The 23,242-nt window shown below is 42.1% G+C and overlaps 1 protein-coding gene across 5 annotated transcripts in view; it reads left to right on the top strand.

Annotated features, from left to right (window-relative positions):
* Positions 1-23,242, top strand: part of DPP6 (dipeptidyl peptidase like 6) — a 575,931-nt gene that overhangs the window by 236,292 nt on the left and 316,397 nt on the right. The window contains exon 1 of one of the 5 annotated variants that reach the window (XM_049798777.1): positions 11,933-12,022. The exons of the other annotated variants lie outside the window; for them this stretch is intronic. Coding sequence (XP_049654734.1) covers positions 11,972-12,022 — 51 coding nt within the window. The 5' untranslated portion in view covers positions 11,933-11,971. Of the gene's footprint in view, positions 1-11,932; positions 12,023-23,242 lie in introns of those variants that run through there. 5 annotated transcript variants of the gene reach the window in all.

Raw genomic sequence — 23,242 nt, 5'->3', positions numbered from 1 at the left:
ATCTCCTCCTCCTCCTTCTTCACTGACCTTGGTGTCCGCAGGCTTGTTTCCCTTACATGTTCTCACTCCTCACTCCGGAGGCTGTTTCTCTCCATCCCAGCTTTTTTCCTTCTTAAAAATGTTATCACAGAGGCGTTACCACTATCACTGATTGGCTCGGCCTTGGCCGGCAGCGGGTCCGTCTTAGAGCCGGCTGGTATGGGCTCGCTCTCTCTCAAACACAGGGGAAGCTTCCAGCAGCTTCTTACAGAAGCCACCCCCGTAAACCTCCCCCCCCCCCCCCTCCCAAAACCTTGCCAGACAAAACCAATACAGAGATTCTCTATTTCTTTCTTCCCTGGCCTTCAATCTCCTCAGATGTACTCTAAGAGGATCTTTCTTATCCCGTATCTTTCAGCTCCAGGCTTGCCTTCCTATCCCTCCTCATAAATTCCTTCTCTCTCGGTCTCCTCTCCCTCCCCGCTCTGCGGGAAGGCTCAGGTAGACGCAGGCTTATGGTGTACGGTCCTGTGCCTCCAGAGGGTAACCAGGACATCCCAACCTGGACATCTATGGCCCCAGGAGTAGCACTCCCGGCAGGTTACCTCCGCCCCTTGGGCACAGCAGCCCCACTTGTCCTTCCCTATGCACTGGCAATTTGCTGCTGCTGCAAAAGTGGTTTTGGGGAGGTATGGGCAAGCATGACAAAGCAACCAGAAACTGTATGTCATATTTTGCAGAATGTCCTAGAACTGAATTTTCCATACCCCTCGGTATGAATGTTTCTTTTTGCCAAATATAGTCTCTGTGTGTGTGTGCAGCCTCTGCTCCTTCCCCATCGCCAGGTGCTTCCATTGCTGGAACAGCTGATTTGGGGGCTGGCTGTGGAGTCTGTGAACCTACGGTATGAGACGATATTCATTCAGACCTTTATCTCAAGCTACTTTAATTCTTTGTGTGAAAAATGCAGTCAAAATATTCAATTCGGTACAAATCAGACACTTGGCTATTCAGGTAACATTAAAAAAAAATTCTCCAAGTGACATTTCTGAGATAAAGAGTCTCTTGGATGCCGTTCCCCTGCTCAGGACTGCCCATGCAGATGCACTCTCACAAGACTGGGTTTAGTCCAACTGGTTTCTATTGTGAAGCAGAAAAACAATTCTGGCAAATGGTTGTTCTGGAAGAGAGGCCACACAGATGTGAGGGGTGAGCTGAAGAAAGAGGCATTTCAACAAGATAATACGTTCTGTCTGAGCACTCTGAGCAACGAGTCCCTTTTTCATAAGGTGTACAGAAATGGCAGGACCCTCTTGCCCCTAAAGCTTGGCTTCTCTGGGCTCCGGGTGTCAGGTCCGAGGGTAACATTTGCCTCTGTTTGCTCCAGAGTGCTCTGCTGTACCTCTACAGCATAAATGGGAAGCAGGGCTGCGTGTCTGATGCCACCAGCAGCGATGCAGCTTTGCGTCCTCTCTACTCCATGCGATGCCTTATTGGTACAAACCTGCCCCAGAGTAAGTTCATGCAGGGAACATTGAATCAGTGACAAATATGTCATTGCTGATGCAGCCCTGTGAAACTCACTGGCAAAGTCACCACTTTGACATTTCATCACTGCAACTTCAAGGGAACAAAAACCGGCCAAAAACTGACATGAATTTTCCTATCAACCTCTGAGTGCAATCATAGGATATATTTTAAAAGGCTCTACAGCAACAAGGAATCCTTCATGAACTCAACTGGAAAACAACAAATCTATTTCTACTGGGCATTTTCAGGCCTTACTCAGTTTATAAAAATTAATGGGGGAAAATTATCTACTTTCCCGTGTTATTTAAAAAGAAAACAACAACAACAAAACACCCCAAACCTCATTCAATTTCTCAACTTGTACCGGCCTGTTCTAACAGAAACTGAGGCAGTTTGCCAAAGGCTAATGATTCAGTTTTATATGATTAGTTTCTTTAGCCAGATCCAGATATTTAGAGGAACTAATAATTTGTTATGCTGCTAATCTCTAAAATGCCTGCAAGGACTCACATCTAACTACGCTACTTCAGTCATGACATTTTTTTGTTCATATTTTTGTTCTGTGTTGTTCAGAATTAATATGTTAATGTAAGAACAGAACAATGACAAGATTATGTGACCCATATAATTTTTTACAGCTTGGCATCATAAGGGTGTATAAGCAAAAACAACATAAAGGAGAAGTACCTAGATAGAAGCTGGAGGTTTAATTAGAGAAAATTATGTGGCTATAAAATTGTCAGTATTATACATAGCTGACCTTGATCAATCAAACTGTCCTTAAGCGGGGGCACAGCCTAACCTTCTGACTGTGTTTCTGCAGTTTAGAGCAGACTTTGGTATTGCAAAGTAGCATTTCAATGATGCCTGATAGTTTAGGATGCCTTTATTCTAAAGTGTAACACGGAAAGAAGTCTGATATTCAGAAATGTAGTGAAAATCAGTTCCCTTTATGATCACTTGTGCTGGACCTTTTGGACTCTGATATGTTCAGGATTACTGATCGTTTCTAAAAATGTAGTCTTATTGTATGTTATAATATAGTCTTTTTCTTCTGTATGCCTCTGAGTACCAGCCAACGCAACTGGGGCTCATAAGGGAACTTTCAGGCATCTGTACAATGCTGACTGTAATACTACTAAACACTGCATTTACTGGTACATATCATGCAGTACTTAAGCTCGTAGAAAGTTTAAAAGACATCCGCTGAATCTGCAGATGACAAATGTGAAAAACGTTCCCATTTTCATTGCGTGTCTGAAGTAGCAGTAGGAGCCCAGCTCTTGACTCCAGAAATCTGCAATGCCCCTTTCTTCTCCTTAGGTACTGTGCTGTGAAAATCTCCATTAAAAAAAATAAAATGCTTCTCAATAGGAAGGGAAGACGGGGGGGAAGGCATCCTTTTCCTATAATAAAATTGACTCAGATTGGGCTCTGCGGCCAATGCCCATCTAAATTGTTGTAACATAGGAATTACCAGATCAGAATGTCGCAGACTAATGCTCCATCTGGCCCAGTGTTCTGTTTCCAGAAGTGACTTACACCAGATGCTTCAGGGGAGGAATAAAATATTAAAAATTTAGAGAGTGCTATAAGTGCCCTAACCAACCTCTAACATGGTCATTGGGCAGCTGCTAGGAAATCTAGTGGCAGAAGGAGCCTGCCAGCATTTCTGCTTTTCTAGTAAACAGAGCAAAGAAATGCACTTCCCTGTGGAATATCAGTATCTGCTATATCTAGCCCTGTGCGCATTTATCTTTCCTCCTGACCTCACGTGCTCACGTGCATCCAGATGCACACACAAATCCTGTTCTCTAAGTGCAAATAGAGTGCAAGGGTTGCAACTGCAATGGATGTTATCAGAGGTGAAAAGTTGCTAAGCAGATTCACGGATCAGAATTCATTCTATTCAAGCTAGACATTCCCAACTGATGTAGTCACCTTAGGCTCCCTTTATAATCAAAAGAGCAATACCAGCAATTCCAGGTCATGGCTCTTCCAACCGGGTTGAGACGTCTGCTTTAGGAGAGGGTGATTCCACCGACTTGACCTCCATCGACTGCGGAAGGAGGCCGGGATGGCTAGCTAGACGGAGACCTCTACAGGGCAGATGTCTGTGTTTCGCCAAATGAGTCCCACCTTTGGTGGCAAAGCTAATATTTTTAGAACGATAAGGGGTTTGAAAGAATTAAGATCCAAAATAGTTAAGGCACTTGGGGACATATTTCAGTCTGCCCCTCTCCTTAGTCTCCCTTATCACCTGGCAGTAATTACATCTACCAGAGTCTAGATGATTATGGCAGTGGGATAAGGAGCATTTTACTTTTAACTAGCAGCTCAAAATGATCCGTCTTCATAATGACCAAAATGTGTTAGCAGTAGATGGTCATGAATGGGTTGATTGCATCGCTAATGGTTGATCACACAAAATGCCCTCTGGATTAACGTTAATTGGTCACCTTGGTGGAGATTTCAGATGAAAAATCTGCCTGAGCAGAGACAGTGCTTGGGCTTCTGTTTCCCTTGTAGAGTTTGTCCTTTGAAGGAGGTGGAAAACCCTGAGGGGATGGTTGCACAACCGCTTCTCCGAGTCTGGTATCTTCTGAAGTCACTATGTCTGTGTCTGTCCTAATTGCTTTATATTTCATGTTGTTTATAACTCAACATTTGGTTATCTAAAATACAGGTTATATTCTTAGGGGTAGAAACTAGCTTGCTGTGTATTTTCTTTAAGTCTATTTTGTTGATCTATCATTTTGCAAATTTTTGTCTCCCATGGTTGGGGACTTGGTGACTTTAGGTGGCTAACCAGCTCTAATGGAAGTAATACTAGGGCTGGAAACCCATTACCATTCCTAACAACCTGGGTCTACACAGGCTATATAAACAAAAGCAGAAAGCTGCAAGGCATAGTGTTGTATCACCAATCACCGTCAGAGAGCAACATAATATAGAAAGACAAAACACGCTACCCCAGAGAGTAACACACCATTAAATACTATGTAGAAATCTTTATCTGTACCTAAAAAGGGAGAGAAACTCAAACTGTCTCTATAAAAGAACATATTATGAGATCAGAGAATGAGTATTTCACCATGGGTGGAAAATTAATTTATAAAGTGTAAAAGCAGGTATTGTTTAATGCCTTCCCTCACAAGGACACACAGTGACAGTTTTTATTTATCTAAAGAGTAATTGCAAAGAGGGAAAAACTGCGCCTAGGTCTTGTGTAGGCATGGCATAGAATAACAAGCTTGAAAAATGAGCCTTCTAGCTGTAGAGGCTGGGATAGATTGGCTACAAAGGTTGTCAGGTCTCCATCAGCGGAAGTTTCTAAAGTACATTTGGACAAATAGCTAACAGGAACGGCTTAACTCTCTACTCCTACTTTGTAAAATGGGGTTTTTTTTAGTTTTATTTCAGAGAATCAGGACTTTCCTGCAACACGGTGGAATGTAATTCACTGAATTTTGTTCTATGTAGAACAGGTATACAGTGCCCTGGTTTCTGAGCTCAGTCAAACTACAGAAATGCAGTGGAGGACAGCCCTGGAGCTGCTTGTCCTGAAAGTTACTGCTCATCTGGGCAGCCCCAGCTGCAGGGTACCTGGAGAGCTGAGATGCTCTGAGAGATCTGGTAACTCAAACAAGCCCATCTTCCCACGAACCCCAGATCTCTTGTCTATGCATATTTGACAATTTCTAACAAATTTAGCCTCTTAACATACTTCCAGGATAGTTGAGGTTTGCACTGTCTTTTGTGCTTCTGTCTATCCACTTCTCTCTCTTACTCACTTTCTTAGCCCTCTTGCTCCCAAGCAAGAAGAGTGGCTCACCCAGATGTCTCTTCAAGTGGACAGTAGACCTCACGGTCCTCAGTCTCTGTTGCTGTTCCCAGTCCTTTCTGCAGTCCAGAAGTTCAAGCCGTTGGGCTCCTGAACGAAACAGCATGTCACATAACGCTGGGGCTGCTGGTGAAGGAGCCGGGACTTCCTTCCCAGTGGACCCAGTGGTGCAAATCAGGAGTAGCTGTTGCTATAAAACCGCCATGTGGGTGAGAATGGAAGTCTTCGGGTGGTCGATTTAGAAAACAAAATAAAAAAGCTGATTAATTACTGACTGTATTTACCTTAAATATGAGTAAGACGCCTTTGCCTCTGGGGACTGAATTTCACGAAGGCATTGGGTGTCTCGGATACCACTGGTGGAGATTTGAGAATATTGTTGCTTTTTCTTTTCTGAGTTCAACAGCTTTTATATACGCTGAGACGCAGAACGTATGCAATGCAGGGAAGGAGACTGTATTAAATGCCTCATACTGGAACCCTACAATCTGTGTAGCTGAGTTTGATGAAGACGCTGCTTGCAAAAAGTATAACATCTATAACAAACGGGGAATTTTGTGGCAGACAGTGGTGATGGCAGGCTGTCTCGAAGTGTTTTGTTCCACCCAGAGCACTTGCTGCTTTCAAGGCTTCTCTCCCACATCTCCTGCAGACTGGAAATCAGCCACTGAGTGTGGCTTTGAATAACTAAGCAATAGGTGCTACTTTTTGCAAAGGCTCCATGCCTGCAAGTGTGCACACTCCTTTATGAGGAAGGACTATTTTTTCCTTTCATATTTCTCTAGCACAGCGCGTGGATGTGGCTGAAGTATTCATTTGAGTTAATATATATGCAAAGAGTGGAGACCATTAAATATACATTATGTCCTCCCGCTAACGATCTTTGGTACCTTCACGCTGCTGTACTGTGACTTCTTCCCAGTGCTTTTTGCTTGCAAACGGCTGACTCTCACCCTGCAAGGGTTGGAGTTTCCACGGAGCAGAGGGCAGGTTCAGAAGTTCACTGCAGCTCCCAGCGTGAGGGGCTGCAAGGTAATGCCAGCCAAGGGAGCTGCTTACCAGCATAACTGCTTGCACAGCCACGCTGTGAGCCAGGTCAACGTGCTGATAAGTGAACTGGCCTGCCTTGAAAATAACCTGGTAAAAAAGGTGAATTTTCTGATCCATCTCACAGCGTGACCCCACAAGTGGTTGCATTGGCACAACCGAGGGGGCTGCACACCGCGGTGTGCTGCATGTTTAAGGGAATAACATCATTAAAAGTGTCTGCTGGTTTTGTCTGTTAACGTTATTGTAGTAAAGTGAACAGGAGCTCATGTTCAGCCATCTTTGTAGCTCACATGGGCACCGTCTGACAGGGCGATGTGGGGTAGGCGATGGGCACGTTGTTCGTTAGTCTCCTGATAGCGGCAGCCAGCAGGAAAATACTGTTTGGGGGTGACTTATCTCACGACTGCAAATGGGCAAAGGTTGCAATGCAAACCCCTGCTTCTAAGCATGCAGCAGAATCAGTGCTGTCAGTGGCAAACTGGCTACAACCAGTCCTGGTGGCAAGGGAAGAATGGGGCACTTCAGTTTTCTGGGTTTTGGTCAAAAGCTGCTGTCCCTGAAGACACCAGGCTGGAGAGACAGGGGAAAAGTCTAGGTGTGACAATTTTTCTCTCCAGGCTTCTAACCATGAGCCACAACTGTCTGTGGGCAGACCTGGGCCCAGCATATACCTGTCACCATAGCATTGGGTGTTTGCACCCGTTTTCATCACTTTCCTCAACTATACTAACACATGTCCAGGCCTCACCCATTATAAGATCTTCATGAAGTAAGCTGGAGAGTTGGGTGTTTCAGTTCCCCTCCTTTTAGTTCTGGCAGGTGCTGCTCTTGTTGCAGTAATACTTTTTTTTTTTGGTCTAGTTTTTCTTCATGGGTTCGGCTTCTCACTTTCCTTGTTCCTTGGTTTGGGCTGTGGCTGTAGGTACCATACCCATTTCCAGAGTGAGTAATTTCCAGATCTCTGATGGGACTCAGTGTGTGATTCTGCTCCTCTCTCTCATGAGAACTTCATGAGGAAACAGGACTGCAGTTTGCCATCTTTTCCTCTCTGTAGCTTTTTTTTTAAAATGTTTGCTTTGCTTTGCTTGTCAGCACATTCTGCACCTTGTACCTTAGGTGTCACCATGGTCTTGTGCAGGTATTGGTTCTGTTAGCTGTTAGAGAAATCATGTTGTCCCCCAGATTCCTCCTGTTAATAATGGTGGGCTATGTTCAAACAACTAAGTAGCTGCTCCTTCCTGCGCAGTCAGGCATCCAGGAAAAGATTTAAAAGTGTCGGGTGCGAGCTGCTGCTCACAGTGCAACTGAGCATTAGGTCCAGCATGCAGACACATTTGCCTAATTCTGTCGCAAGAGTGCTGCGAGGAGTAGGAAATCGTTAGTAACTTTTCAGGGTAGTTTGCTTCCCTCATACTGCAGGCACTCTATTGTCCTGTCCTACTCATAAAATACTTGACCATGATCTTAGAATCATGCAACATTTTTTCCTTTCTATTCTTATTAGAAGGTCCTCTAGAGTTAGATGGTCACAAACCATCTTCTGATTTTTAGCTTACATGTGTCCTTTCTTGTTTATATACCTTTGTCCTGTGTCAGTGCTGACCTTGGGTTTAAATAGCTCTTCTTCCCCATTTCTGTTTCCTTCTCCAGTGTATTTATAGATGGCAGTCATATCCCCTCTTAGCCTTACTTTAATTAGGCTCCTGTAGTTTCTCTCACATGACAGGTTCTCCATTGTCCCCATCATCTGCCAGCCATTATTTGCGTCTGTTCCAGTTTTGCTTTCATTTCTCGTGAATATGACTGACCAAAATTGTACCCACTATCTAAATGAGGTGTCAGCAGTACTCTGTGATTTCCTACTAATATTTCTAAGCCTTTACTAGAAAGTAAAGACTTTCCCAGTAACTCCTTGCATTGCAGATTTCTTTTTCTCTGCCTTCCACACTGGTGGTTTATAATCCTGTGATCGATTAGTACACTCAAATCTTCCTCTTCTGTTAATTTGAGAGCTGCTGTAGGAACCTGATTATACTTACAGGAGCACACATAGTGCTATTGCTCTCAGTAAATGCAGCTGAGGTGAGATTTCGAGCTTGCAGTAAATATTCTGGGAAGATTTCACTACATTAGGTTTAACTAAATTAGTGGGTAAAAGCCGAGCATCTCACCTTACTGGAAGCAAAGCAGCAAAACCCACAGCAGCAGTTATTGCTGGATGGCACAAAGAGCTTGTTAATGTGCAACCCACCAAGGCAACCAAATGGAGAAAGTTAATATTGAAGTATGTTCTGTAAGAACTTGAGGAAAATTTGATAGTTTTCATGTCCAAAGTGTTCCATTGCTTTTTTTACAAAACATCAATATGACTTTCTTGTACCCGTGTTTGTCTCCTTTTCTTCATCTGACTGTTTCTCACAAAGCACTGGTCATGTAGGAGAAGTTCTACGGTTCAATGAAGAGAGGACAGGAATTAGACTGACACCTTACATTTGCCCTAAGGAGGTTTATTTTGAGGTTGGAGTTTATGAAAAGGAGTTGGGGAACATGAGAGAGTGATTTGGTCATTAATAGCTGGGTTCTACTCCAACCTCCTCCAGCTCCCTCACCTTGTTAGCGATACCTTGGAAATGCCAGTGCTTTGACATTTGTGGGCTTCACACTTCTTAAATCTAGGGAGAAGCTATTTTCCTGAAATGTGCCTGTAATGACTGTAGTGAATGAACTATGCCAGTTTATTTACAAATTCAGATTTTATCCTGAAACCATGGTAAAAATGTGCTGGAAGCCACTTTTCAGCACATTACGATGTCAAAAACCCTTAAATTGGTGAAAGCATTTTGAATGATTCTGAAGTGGGTTTAATTCAGAAGACTTCTTTTTCTTGGCTTCTAACCATAACATTCAAACCACAGAGAAGCAAGCCACGAGGTAGAGTCGCGTTTGGCTTGACCTTGGCCTGGACATGCAGTGTTATTTATAAGCCCTGATCACGCCAAGCGAAAGGAATGTCCTGAACAATTTCACTTATTATAGTATGTAAAGCCAGAAGCTCATGTCCATCTTTTGAGGACAAAGAAATATAAAGCACATTCTTCTACTGCTTAGAGGAACCATTTCAAGGAATGACTCCATTTCATTTTGGATATCACTGGAGTCTAGGAAAATGTACCTTCAGCTGTAGGTGTCTAGCGGTCCATAAACAAAGATAGGAAAGAGGAGAATAGCGCTAAGCTACTGACCCAGCTCTTACTGGGCAGGGACATGTTAGCATAAAGGTGTCGGTCTGGTTTTGGTCAGAGGCACAGTTACATGCAGAAGTCATACAACTGCACCTAGAGTTACCGCATTTGCTCCTATAACAGCACTTGTCTGCATTTAACTTAACTGGAAGGGCTTGGTGCCTCAGTACTAATTTGACATAAAATCAAGAAGAGTTTCTAGGACTTTTCTCTTACATCGAATCATAAACTAATCTAACTAACAATAAACACTAAGAAATTTGAAATATTCTTATCTATCTTTTCAATGGCAGGCAGATTAAGAGCACATTGTCAGAATGACTGGAAATTAAGTCTGAAAAATTAAAGCTTGGAATACTGTTGTTAGATAATTGAGAAGCTGATTACTAAGGGGGGATGAAGTGCTTACAGAAAATCTAATGAGGTGTAGCTAGTCATTTTAGCTAAAAACCAGACATGAGTCACTTTTGTTCTTTATTAAACAAAGGTCAGATTCTACTGCCATTAAAATAAAAGGGAATGCTCCTAGTGGAACAACACTGGGACTTTGACATCGAATGTGAGAATAAAATGATCTAATAGATCCTTAGGACCAGTCTGTCACTTCTGAAAATAACGCATAACAGCTCTTGGTGTCAACTACACTTGGTATCCACGTTTGAAATGGAGCTTTACATTTACTGACGCATCTCATGACCATTAGAAAGCGTGGGTCAAGTCCTGAACTACTGGTCAATGCACAACCCCATAAGGGTTTTGCTATACTGTGTAAGTAATGACACATTGCACAAGTAGAACCTTGCAGCTTCAGACCCACAGCACTTCTGCGTAGACCTTTCCTTGCAGAGAAATAGAGGGCAAGTTTCAGAAGGGCTGCATCAGTATTGATCAGTAATCAATCAAATCAAATGCAGCCTTATATGCAGCGTAGTCTGATCAAGTACACACTGCACAGTAGTTTAAGATGGGAAGAGAAGGCTTCTGTGATGCCATAACACCAAGATAAAGATCTAGAGTAGCACAGTGTGGCAAAGAAAGTAGTATCATTCACATGAGAAAGTGGTGGTCACCCCTTTATTCTTGTGGCGAGAGCCACTTGGTGTACTAGATATTTGAAGCAAAACCCTTTTATGTATCTCTGCTGAATGACTTCCTTCCAGCCACCTGGGTTGTTACACTACCAGGCTTTCAATTAGAAGTGACCCTTAAAAAGGGTGTCCTCTCTGTAGTCACATCTGTAGAGATGGCTCATCACGCACCACAGGAGATTAGCTTTGAAGTTGTAGTTCCCCATCATAAATCATAGTGTTTGTCAAACAAACTTATTTTATCATTCCAGAAATGGACTTGAGATATGGTGGGGGTTTTTATGTTTTACCAGAAAGATATATTTCACATACTTTCGGCTTTCTTTTCCATTTCCTGAAATTATAAAAGCGAACATAAGAAGCCTGGATGTAGGAACAAGAAAACCAAATGGCTCTTCTCTCTTGTAGCCACCTGTGAGCTGGATAACATGAACTGTGATCAAAATTTTTTCATGGTTGGGACTTTCCATGGGATCTCCCTCCTGGATAGAGTCTCTCACTGCCTCCTTTCCCTTAGAATAAGAATCCATACAATTGCCTGAGTCATTCATTGATTTTCAGGAAACTTAAAAATTAGTATCTTTGAGAATTCTATTTTAGATTATATTTTATTTTTTTTTATTTTAAAAAGGAAAAAGGGTTAAAAATAATTTGGGAGGAATGACAGGTATGCACACTCCCACCATCACATAAACCTCACATCCTTAGGAAACCACAAAAATAAAGGAGAAAACACTACATGAGCTATTTCTCAACAGCATTCCATTGCAGCACATTGCAGGCATTTTTGTAATATCATGTGATTTCCATAGATCTTAAGTAGCTTTCATTTTTTTGATATAGGATTAAAACAATCCCTTTGTAGAGACTCAACATGACAGTGCTTTAAAGTGCCATGACTGTCAGCTCACAAGTCTTCTTAAAGTTGGATGGCTGACATAATAGCATCTTTTTTTTTTTCATTGACCTAAATCAAGTATTGGATGGATCAAGACTTCTCCCTCTATGATCTCAAAGGAGGGATTTTGGTGGGTTGTTGTTTTTTTTTAATGTCATGTTCGGCTATTGGTTACTTTATGCTGAGCTGTGAACTGTGTGGTTATTGGAAGCAGCATTAAAAGCCAGGGAGTGCCTCTGTTTTCAAGAATATCTATCACTCTACTGTTTTGGGCACCCGACTGGTTGTAGAATATATTTACAGCCACATAGGATACATATTTGACCTGCAGACATCAGAGATGAACAAATCCAAATTGTCCAGAATGAAGAGATTAAAAAAATTATGGAGGGTGAGTGAAAAATATGCATTAGTCTATTATAAAGATTGCAGTGGTAAGAAATAAATTACAAGCAGATAATTTTGATGTTTGCGGACAAGCTGTCCTGCTGCATGCACGTTCTGCATGATCAGACTTTTCATTGCAGGGTTCGATTGTTTGTTTATTGTTTTGCAGATTAGTTGCATCTTTGCAAATTTCTAGAGACATTAAGCATTCAGGTTAATTTGACTTTTGAGAAAAGTTTTAGAGAATTTGAAACAACAACAACATTTATACAGTAAAAACCCTTGAGGAAACTAAGCTAAACCAATTTCCTCTGTGGCCTTTAAAAATGCCAGTTAAGGGTGGATGAATATAAACAAAGCATTACAAACCCCCCTCTTTTCTCCTCAGGCTGTATTTCAGAGCTGAGATATACTGTAGAGCTGAACTATATGGAACATGCTGAAAGCCCACGTAGCACTGGAATCTAGCATGATGATCAAGTGAATTAAGTAATAATAGAAAGGCATATTTACTTTATAAACAATTGCATGTCTTATAGGTTGGAAATAAGACCACAGAGAAATTGAACAGAAGATTCTTTACCAAACATAAAGTTGATTTGGTGCAACAAGTGAAATGGGCATCTCTCTGCTGTCTCATAAACTGGTTTTTATGGGTTTTCTTGAGAAGTTTGAGGACATTTTTTCCCATTGTTAAATATGATGCAAACAGCAGTCATTTTAAAGTAATTTTAAAGTCATTAAATAAATTTGTTTGGATGCTTTCAGAAGATGGGGCTCTGATATCAGTTAATTAATTTACCTAAATTATCTTGCATTATTAGTTAAATAATGTGTATTTTTCCTGATCTGAAAATCTGTTGACTTAAGTATTTAATACTAGCTAGCTTTGATTTGAGATTCCATCAATGATGAGAAATGATTGATTTCTGTAATATACAGCAATTTATAGACAGGGCATTGAGTAGCAGAGGATCTCCACATTTTTAAGTCTGTCTTAACATAAAAGTAATGTCTCTATTTACAATTTTGTTTGTTGAAAAGTGTTATTGCCTGAGTGAAAATTATATTTTAATCATCGTACAAGTTTCATTTGTCCAAATAGGCACACATTCCTTAGAAATGAAAATATATCCATTAAGCATAAGTAGATATTATATCATATTAAGTGACATGAGATAATTACCGTAGTCAAAGCATGGTACTTAAATGGGCTCAGGGAGCGGTTTATTTTTAAGAGGCAAAACGTCCTTCTTGGATAGAAATATTTTATTTGCATATAGCTGTGTATGTTGCTGTGCAGCTGAACATTCTGTCCTTTACCTCCTATTTGTAAAAGCTATTAAACTGCAGGCTATTAAGCATCCTTTAATTGGTGCATTTTCGGCTCTTCTCCCTAAAGCATTTGTCCCTATTCCATCATTGCAGTACCTGATATTTCAGGGTAGTATAGCTCAAAATTAAATTTCTGCAAAAGTATATGTCAGTTTTTAATGCTACTGTTTCCTTTTTCCGACTTCAAACTATTCTGGATAGAAGTATGTCAAAATCTCGAAGAGAGGGCTTTTATGGTTGGGATTAAAACAAAAGGGGTAGACCTTTTATTGTGCAGAGTGTGCATTTATAATAAGCCATAATGTATTTATGCAGGAGATTATATGTCTATGGTATGGCACACACTCCCTTCCTCCACTTAACTCTCAGCATTAACTTGCTCAGTATTTATGGATATATCAAAATTATGATTTACACTGTACTTATCATTAACATCCCTTGCAATAGCTCTCCGTAGTTCTTGCCATCCTTCAGAATCCAGTCATAAAATGAAGAGATTAACAGATAATTAAATTAAATCCTTAATTATTTGGGGATGATGAATTCACTCTGTGATTCCAGAAAGGTATAGAGAGCCTTTTTCATAAGCAGTATAAATTGAAACCAATGGAGCTATGATGATTTATGCCTGCTTGACGATCTGACTCATACTGTTAATTATCTACTCCTCTTTTAAAAACATATTAATAAAAATTGGATGTAGGAACTGTTTATTAAAATATGAAGCTTTCAAGATATTTTTGAGATATTATATACACTCAAAGACAGCATTGCTTGAAAACTATTGGTCATTTTTCACACCGGATAGAATGTCCTTCAGCAAAAGGCAGGGAAACTTCTCTTTTGTTTCTCCAGTGGTTTCTGACATCCTTGGGAAGCCTTTCGTTGTTTTCAATTAACTCTTGATCTGGCCTGTGTTTCATGCGGATCTCCAAAGTGTTGGCATATATCGCTGACAGTTAAATCTTCCAAAGTGTTCAGCAACTATCCACTCCTGCTGGTGAAGTGGCTGGTAACTAAACACTCCTGAAGATAGGGCCAATTAAGCTAATTAAGGACAGAAAGCCAAACTTACCAGAAAGAAAACAGGAAAATGAATTACAGGGTCAAAACCAGCAGCAACAATAAGCAATCAATCTTTCTGTACTCAATTCTGAGTACATTTGCTTAAAAAAATCTCCCTACAGTCATTATAAAGAAGATTACAGATTACAATATTTAATGGACATACTGGGCTATTGCGAGGACTGAAGGTTACAATATTTAACTTAGATACTGAGCTGTCTTGAGAGCTCATTAGTAATGGTTGTTAATGATGCCGAGATCTTTGGTTAACTCTTGCACCAAGCTTGGAAGAAACACTGTGCCAAGTTTTGTTAGTAATAAAAAAGTAAAGCAATCGTCATGGAAACATGAAAATTGATATGAAAGTATATAAGGGCTACTTCAAAGCCACAGAGTCTCTTGTGTAAACCTTTATTTAGAAAATGTTTAGAGCACACATTTTTTACTCGATAGTACACCCCGTTGTGATCCATCATACCTATAAGTATTTAAGCTCCATTCTTTTTAATGGATTTTTGACCCAATAGACTAGGACGGCTGTAAAACCCAAGTATGGTCTTTCATGCCAAATATTTGAAGGGATGTTTGCAGTAAATATGCCTTTTAAAAAAAATCATCCTTATAATCTGCTCTGGAAAGTGCTTATGGTGGTGGGCTGAAGCAATTTGTTCTCTTCAGGAACAGCTCCTGGAACTGTTGCTGATTCCATCAGGAAGCTGTACTTTCCTACTTCATAATTTGTGTATTTTAGGCTGTAAATTAGTATAAAAGCACTGATTCTGGAGCAATTTCTCCGTCTCGCTGCTTCTTGAAAACATATCTTAATAAATATTATTTTAGGTGGCCCGTGTTAGTATGCATAGGGGCTGAGATGTGGAGGGAATGTCTTATTTGTGCTTTTAAAATGCATTAACATTTTAAAGAACTATAGCCTGACCCCCCTACGCCAAAAGCAACAAGGCTGAAATGCTTAAACCTGTTAACAGAGTGTATATTGAGTCCTGTAGTCCTCACTTTTAGATAAAAAGGCTTTCACCCTCACTGACCTGCAGTTTCGCGGCTGAGGCATAGGGTATGAGTGCAAGTTCCAGCTAGTGTGGCCTCATGTATTCTGTTTGCTCTCCATAATACATCCATCAGGCAGCAATATGGTGTAACTTTGAACCTCTTTTGGAAAACGCCATTTTGTCCTTGCAGCGTGCAGGACAGATACTTCTGGGTCGTGCTGTGTCATTGCAACCCGCAGGGGCTCCGCCTGTGCTGCCCAAGAAAGCGTACGCACATAGTAAAAGCTGATGGCACAAGATTTGAACGAGCAAAGATGGATTTAGGAAGGGAGCATGCATCTCAGGAAATTTCTCGATGACTTCTGCCTCTCTCTCCAGTAGCTTTTAACAGGAGACTAATGGGTGCAAAAGTCCATCAATTAGCACTCCCTCCTCTTCCATTTTCAAGGGTGCCTCTCATCCGCTGCCGCAGGCACTAATGGGAGAAGGACGACTGGGAGAAGAGTGAGAAAGAGGGAGGAGGCACCCGAAAGTCTTCAGATGACCCTCAGCGTGGGCAGGCAGGGAAGGGCTTGGGCAGCCCCTGGCCCCTTGGCCGAGCCGCTCCTCCCCTCCTGCAGCCAAGAATGAGCCTTCAGCACCCATGGGTGCCTGCCCGGGCAGAGCTGGAGCAGCCCTCCTGCAGCATGGGCAGCGGCGACCTGCCCGATGCCGATCTGGTTAGTGCTGGCAGGTAGGAGTGGGGGACTGAGAGGTACAAGGGTGACAGAGACCCCCCTCCCCAAATCCGAGGAAGAGGGGTGGGAGGTGGGTTGGGGGAACCGCTTACTCTGTTGGCATGGGGCAACAGAGGGGTCAGGTTTTCTGGGTTTGCGGTCCTCCCTTTGCTTTCTACTCGCCTTTGATGGTTTTGTGATCAGCTGGTGGAGGAAAGGAGGAGGAAAGAGGGATTTGGAGGCAGCAGCTCACACCACCAGTGCTTCTGCTGGGACCAGCTCCCGTCCCTCAGAGTGCTTTGTCCTCTGAGGTAAGAAGAAACAGTGACTTATGTGGCTTGTAGTCCCCGTGTTTGGGGAAAAAATCGTCCATCCCCCCTTCAGGTCCCCTACTTTCAAGGACTTCCCACGGCTGAGCTGGGAGGCTCCGCCATTCTCCCCTCCAGACCGGTGGGTTTGTGCCCTGGCCCAAGACTCAGCTGCGCTGATAGGACTCACTTGGGAAGTGCTCAGACAAGTGAACCAGGAAAACTATTAAACATCAACCAATGGCACATAAATGTGAATCAGTCGCTTATTACTGTCTGTTTATGAAACTGAAAATGTCCAGATGTTGATCCTGGGGAGACTACTTGGCACTGCTGCTCTGCGTGCGATGCCTATTGCTGCTGAGGATGGCTGAAAACAAACTGCATTGATTTAAAATAATAGTGGAAAACATTTCAATATGTCCTTGAGCACGGCAATTAGTGCTACAGGGGTCAGGCCTGCACAGATAGGTTTGCTTGTACTGGTCTTAGTTATTCAGGGCCTGTCCTTTGTGTTGTGAAACAAACTATAAATCAATAGAAATGTAGATTACAGATATCGCTGTGCATTGCTCCTTTTATAACTCTTATAATGTTTTTAATTACACTTAACTATTACTATCTGGTGTATTGGTTCCAAATGGAAACTACTTAATTCACTACATATGTAAGTGGCAGATCTATCTGCTCATTCCCCAAGGTCAGTAAGGGACTCCCAAGTATGGTAAAGCTGTTAAGTGTAAACTGGATTAGAGAATTTGCACATGCTTATAAGTCTCAGTAACCAGGCTTTAAATTACTTGATTTAATTTTTTAAATGGACTTTGTAAAGCAATCTACAAATATATCCTATTGCAATTTTAGATTAGAATGTAGAATGAGTGAAATTGCACATGCTATTTTAATATGTTGCTTCTGCTTTCCATTTGAATTTTGCAAGCCCTATGGCTAAAACCCAATATTGAAACTTAACACACTGATCCTGCAAACCCTTATTCACGTAAGTGATTTCACTTGTGACAACAGTCCTTTTAGTTTCTGTGGGGACTGCCCATAAAATTAAACATATCTATAAATGTTTACTGCACCATCAGACAAAATTAATGAATTGCATTGTTAAAAAATGAATGAAGTCAGGTGTTCTCTATCCTGGCAATGTCGTGAGGTTTTTGTACGGAGTTGATTGTAATGTAGCTAAGCCATAGCTATGCAGATCGGGATCCTAAGGGCGGTCTTCTGGTGGGCTGATGTATTCATCTCCCTCACCCGTGGGATGTACGACCCCGGCAATAAACTGCCAAGGAGGCATCTCTGGGGGGAAAGGGCGTCTCCCAACATTTTGGCTGTCTTAGCAAGTTCCTTTCGTTTGGAGGTTATTTTGTCTGAAAATACAGAAAAGGCTGCTTGTTTATTAACTTTGTTTCAGGCTGAGTTACAGTCATACCGGGGATGACATCAGAATCTCTTTAGCACAGGGGCAGCATTTTAAGCAAAATTTTACGGAAGAAATAATGCTCTCAAAATATCACACTGCAGTTCAAGCACTTCAGCAACGGAAAGCTAAAATGGAAACTTCAGCAAGCAAATGGAAATATGCATTTAAAACTTTTATTAGTGTTCACTTTTTCTGTAAATCACTTTTCACCTGTGATCCTCATTTCACCATAGCACGTGCTAAGAAGATGACTGCACGTCTATTTGGAAGGGAGTCTTGCTGATGCTGTGCTAATGGCTGTTTGTAATCACTGTTAGCGGTGACAGCCTGCTGTACAAAATTTACTTTAGCATTTCTAGTCAGCATTTTCACTGTGAATGATGAGATCCGAGGTTTCCGAGTAAAATCCTGGCCTGCTTGAAGTCATTGGCAGACCTCCATCAGCTTCGACAGGTCAAGAATTAGATGCTGAGGGTCTTCTGGGTGAATGCGTGTAATTTAACAAGCCATGTGGCACAGGGGCTTAGCTACATTGCTTGCACAGTTAGGTAGCTCCAAATATTCTGCTCTTATTTAAATGAGATGCAACATAATTGGTTTAATTTATTTGTAAATTAAAAAGAGAGGGGAAAGGGGAAGGACAGCAGTGGAATTCAGCTCTCCTGTTCAGGGCCAACATGAGCAGCTTCTCTGATTTTGCATTTTTTACCTCCAGGGCAGAGGGACCTCTTAACCACCACAGCTCAGTCTCTTTTTTTTGCTCTTTTCTGAAAGCGCCCACATGGGCTGCATCAGCATGTGTTTAACTCCCAGGGAGTGAGCTTCTCGGCACTAACAAAACAACGATGGGGAGCCGCTACCTGGCCTTTGATTCATTTTGTATAGCCACAATGATCTTCTTCGTAGAGTCTTGGCATTTATTAAAATAAAGGGTCCGTATGCCCCTATTGGATATAGGAGCTTGAGTCTAGTCCTCCTAATTTAAGTTCCTAAATAGGATCTAGCCTTTTCCCTCTCTTCCCAAGCAGGAAAAAGGGGGAAAGCTGTGAACAGTTTTGTCTTCCCAAAAGTGTTAATGGGGGAGAAGCTGAACTGTAATGTATTTACATTCAGCAAAAATAGCTTTTTATGCAAAAAAAAAATGGACTTTTTATTGCCCATATTTAAAGGACTGACAAAATGCTAATGTAAAATGAAAGCTCCCGTCCCACACATTTTTAGTACTACAAATCACTTTCTCGCTAGCAGGATTCGGGGGTTTCTCTGCCTGAGAACAGACTGCCAGTGGGTTGCTTCACTCTTGACTGGCAGTTTCGTGGTCCTTTGAGGGCCGGTCGAGACAGATGGGTCGTTCTGCTCAGCCCTGTGCCGCGGTCCCAGCGCGAAGGCAGATCTTCTCTGGGACGTGCTACCTCCCCATCACCCGAAGCGGTGAGGGATCCCTGGAGTCTAGCAGGATTGTGGAAGCCGGGCGGTGATGTTACAGAGCTTGCTGGTACCACAGCTGGTGACACTGGTCCCCGCTCCAATATAAAACACTGAGCGAGGAGCAGCCCTTTGCCTTTTGCTGGCATCTCTATTGAGAAATGCCTTTCTTAGAGGCTTTCTTACACAACTCAGTTACAGTTTGCCTCTCCCAAGTGGAGGGCAAGTGTTTATTACCCACGGGCTCACGCATCTTTGATACAAGGAATAGTTTACATAAGCAAAGAAGCGCGTGAGCCTGGTCCGAGCCGGCACCTGAGGAACACTGCTGCTGGTTGATCTTGCATGCGCCCTGTGCTAAATTGAATATTTAATCAGAACATTTTATAGGTTCTACTCATGCAAACTAATGTGCAGAATTTAATGGCAAATAACACAGTCAGTGAAGGCCTACTTATAATAATTTATTATTGCTTTTTTGTTTTTTTTATTTTTTTAAAGAACTGTTGAGATTGTACTGGGACTCCTCTCGACCCTGTCTCCTTAGAGGGTAATGGTGACTTCTCCTCCTTTGCCCAGCAACAGCACTGGAGGGTGGGAAGGTGAAAGTATCCTTGAAGCGTGGTGCAGAATATCTGTTTGGTAGATAATTGCCGCATTTAGAGAGGGTACAGAATTAATGGTATGGTGTCCTTCTGGCAAAAAAATTGCACATATTAGAGAAACGGTGCTAATAGCTCAGAATGCCTCTGCAAATGCAGAAGTTTGCATAATTACACAAATTTGGTGAGTGTAAAATCCATGTAGAAGTAATGATTGGCAGCAAACGAAATGGCAAGTGTTTCAGTTCTTAAAGAATTTGTTTATGCAAACTCTGGAGTTTACTGAACTCTAAGGACTTGCTCCCTTTGCTTTTAAGTGTTTTACTAGGTGCTGTGGGATGAGATTTTTTTTGCCTGCAGTTATCAGTGCGTGTCTTCAGGCAGGATGCCTGTCTTTTGCCCACACCTTATATCATCTGGTGAATATCGGAGTGGTCTCCAGCCTAGGCTGAAGACATTCTGATATGGAGGACTGGTCAGGCAGGTGGTTACCTCCTTCCTCTCCAGTGAATTTCGGACAGTTTTACCACCGGTTAATAAACAGAAGAATTTTCCTTTCCATGTCACTACTAGAGCAAATCCCAGATCCCTTTCGTCCTTGCTTCAGACATACCATTATTGTATTTATGGCCATCTTTCTCCCATTGTGATTTCTTTTTATTACTATTGGCTTCCAAATAACTCATGTGGGCGGCAAGGGGGAAAACTATTTCTGTGTGTTGATTCTGTTCTCCTGTAATACCTACAAGGGGGAAGAAGGGTGTCTCTTGCACACTTCTGAGCTCACTCTTAATTTTGTCATTCTTGCTTCTTGGTGAAAAGAAAATGCCCTTTCCGTTTTCTGCACAAAGGAAATGACAACATCTGGAGCTGAGTGATGCCAGCAGGCACCCTCGTGTTGGTAGACAGCCCAAGAGGGCATATTTAACTGGAAGGGTGGACAGAGACCTGGCAGGGTACATTTGAGACCATGTAGCTTAATTCTGTCAGCCTCAGAGACTGAGAAGGGGAGAAAAAAGGTCTTTCTTAATATGTTGACTGTTAGTCTCAACCATCTGGGATAGCTGGTTTTATTATCGAAAGAGCTCTATCATTCAAAGTACCCATTTGTTTTGAATGTCTCTGTTGTGTTAACGTATTAGAGTAGCTGAGCTGCGTTAAGTGTAGTAAAGCTGCATGCCACAGATGGTCTCAGAGAATAAAGAGGTGCAGTGACTCGGAGGAGGGTATGCTGATTTACCCCAAGATGATATTCACATCCAGACTTTGGACTTGTACAAAGCTGGGCCCTTGCAAGCAGGGAGGCCTTAGGGTTGACTTGGTTGGCCCTTTGGCACTATGGCCAGATTCCTAGCTGGAAAGTCATAGTATGACAGAATTTATGATCATTTTGTTTTAAGCTGGGATCTGATCTGTACAGAGTGTGGAAAGGATTTCTAGTGAGCATTTCTTGCTATTCCTTCACTTGTTCTGTTGTTGCTCCCCATGAAGCTTGGAGCAAACACTTGCTGGACCACATAAATGAAACAGATTTATGGCTGCTTCCTGAATTTCACTGCTTTTATTGCTTCTGTGGAGCCGTTCCTGAGAACTAAGTATCTCTCAAATAGTAACTTGATTGACAATAAGTAGATGGGGTATTATTCTCAACATCTGCTACAGCTTCAGGCTATGTATAGCAATTGATGGGGCAAAAAGTCCTCTTGCAGAAGGACACATCATCCTACTGTGTTTCTTCTGGTGAAGAGCAATCCCTCCTGGAGCTGTATCGAGACTGATAGATGGCTGCAACTAAAAGCCACACTAGGGCAGACTGAAGTTTTTTGGCACTTTGTTCTTCACAGAGGTACTACAAAGAGATGTGACACTGAGATTTCCAGCTCTCCACTTCAGTTGTGTTCCCTGCCAGCTCTGCCAGAATCACTTGTTTGCTCAGAAAGTGAAGCAGTAAAGACATATATTATGTAGAATAAATTCAGCTTATTTTAAAAGCAATAAAATAATAAAGTGAAGCTGTGAGGTTTTTCGAAAGACACATGGATGTCTCCCCACAAATCGTAGAATTTGTGGTGACTCATAAATTCTTTATGGATTCCTCTCCAACAACTTTTTGCCTTTTAAATGTGAACTAACTTTTGTTGGTTTATAACTAATTGGTTTAGTCATCTTGATATTACAAAAACTGATATATGAAAACTGTAGATATTAAGTACAGCAAAGGGCTCTGCTTTCCCAGTCCATCCCCCTAAATCTTCATGATTGCCTCAGAATTCGCATCTTAGGTATGTATGCGTGTTAACTTTGACCATCGCAGATTACAGACTTGATTTTGCAGTGGGATTGCCTACAAGGCATCCATTGAGCACATCCACGATGCTCTCTAGGTTCTGTGCAGTGTGCTCTAGCTGTCCTGTGCGTGGAGCTCCTCTGGGTGACAACCTAGATCAGACCCTGGTATCTGAGTACTAGGTACAAGTCAAGCAGAAATTATGCCCTGCTGACAGAGCTACCCAAAAATCGGGGATTACAATTCTTTTGGCAAGACTCAACCCACTGCTCAGCCCAGCTGTTAACTTCTACGTTAAGTCCTCCTGTACTCATTTCTCCTCTCTACTTCTGATCATGCCCCTGGATAAACTGACAGTATTTTTAATGTTTCTGCTTATAAGCACTCAAAACCTACTGCTCTGTTCCAAGGACTGTGTGTGAGTAGCCAGACACAGCTTGGGAAGGTTTTGCAGAGAGAGTGAGCTCTGTGCAATTCATTATTAAAACCACTCAGGCTCTTTTTTTTTCCCCACTGCTGGGACTGGACTGCACCTGCTGGTGAGCCTGCTCCTGCTTCCCCATCACCGAGGGCTCAGGGACCTGCGGGAGGCCCCCGAGGAGTTTGTTCCTTGCCGCGGGGTGCAGCAGTGCCCAGGGCACTCTGGGGATGCCAGGTGGGTGTGCGGCTGCCGATACCCTTCAGTTACATGTAAACTGTGCCTATTTTCCTTCCTCATTCTCTCCTCACCTACGTTCTCGTTTGCCTGTTGTACACCAGGACAATGTAAAGAGGACCCTACCTCCTGATTTGTGACAAGAGTCTTTCTAAGAATACCTTGAAGACATCCCCTTGGCCTCTCTTCCTACCATATCATATTCAGAAATCATATTTGCCTTACCCCTGTTTGTTTTCCTTTCTGCCATGAATTCGTTTGTCTCCTTCCGTGCTCTTTCTTAGGATTACACGTGGAGCGAGAGGAAACGATCAAAGGATTGGAACAATTAGCGTATGAAAGAACATGAAAGTATGTATAAAATGCTTTGATTTAATGGCAGAAGTAAT

This window comes from Accipiter gentilis, chromosome 4 (genome assembly GCF_929443795.1).
Source record: "Accipiter gentilis chromosome 4, bAccGen1.1, whole genome shotgun sequence".
Taxonomy (NCBI): Eukaryota; Metazoa; Chordata; class Aves; order Accipitriformes; family Accipitridae; genus Astur; species Astur gentilis.
The sequence above is the reverse complement of the archived record's forward strand: the minus strand, read 5'-3'. Positions and strand labels throughout refer to the sequence as shown.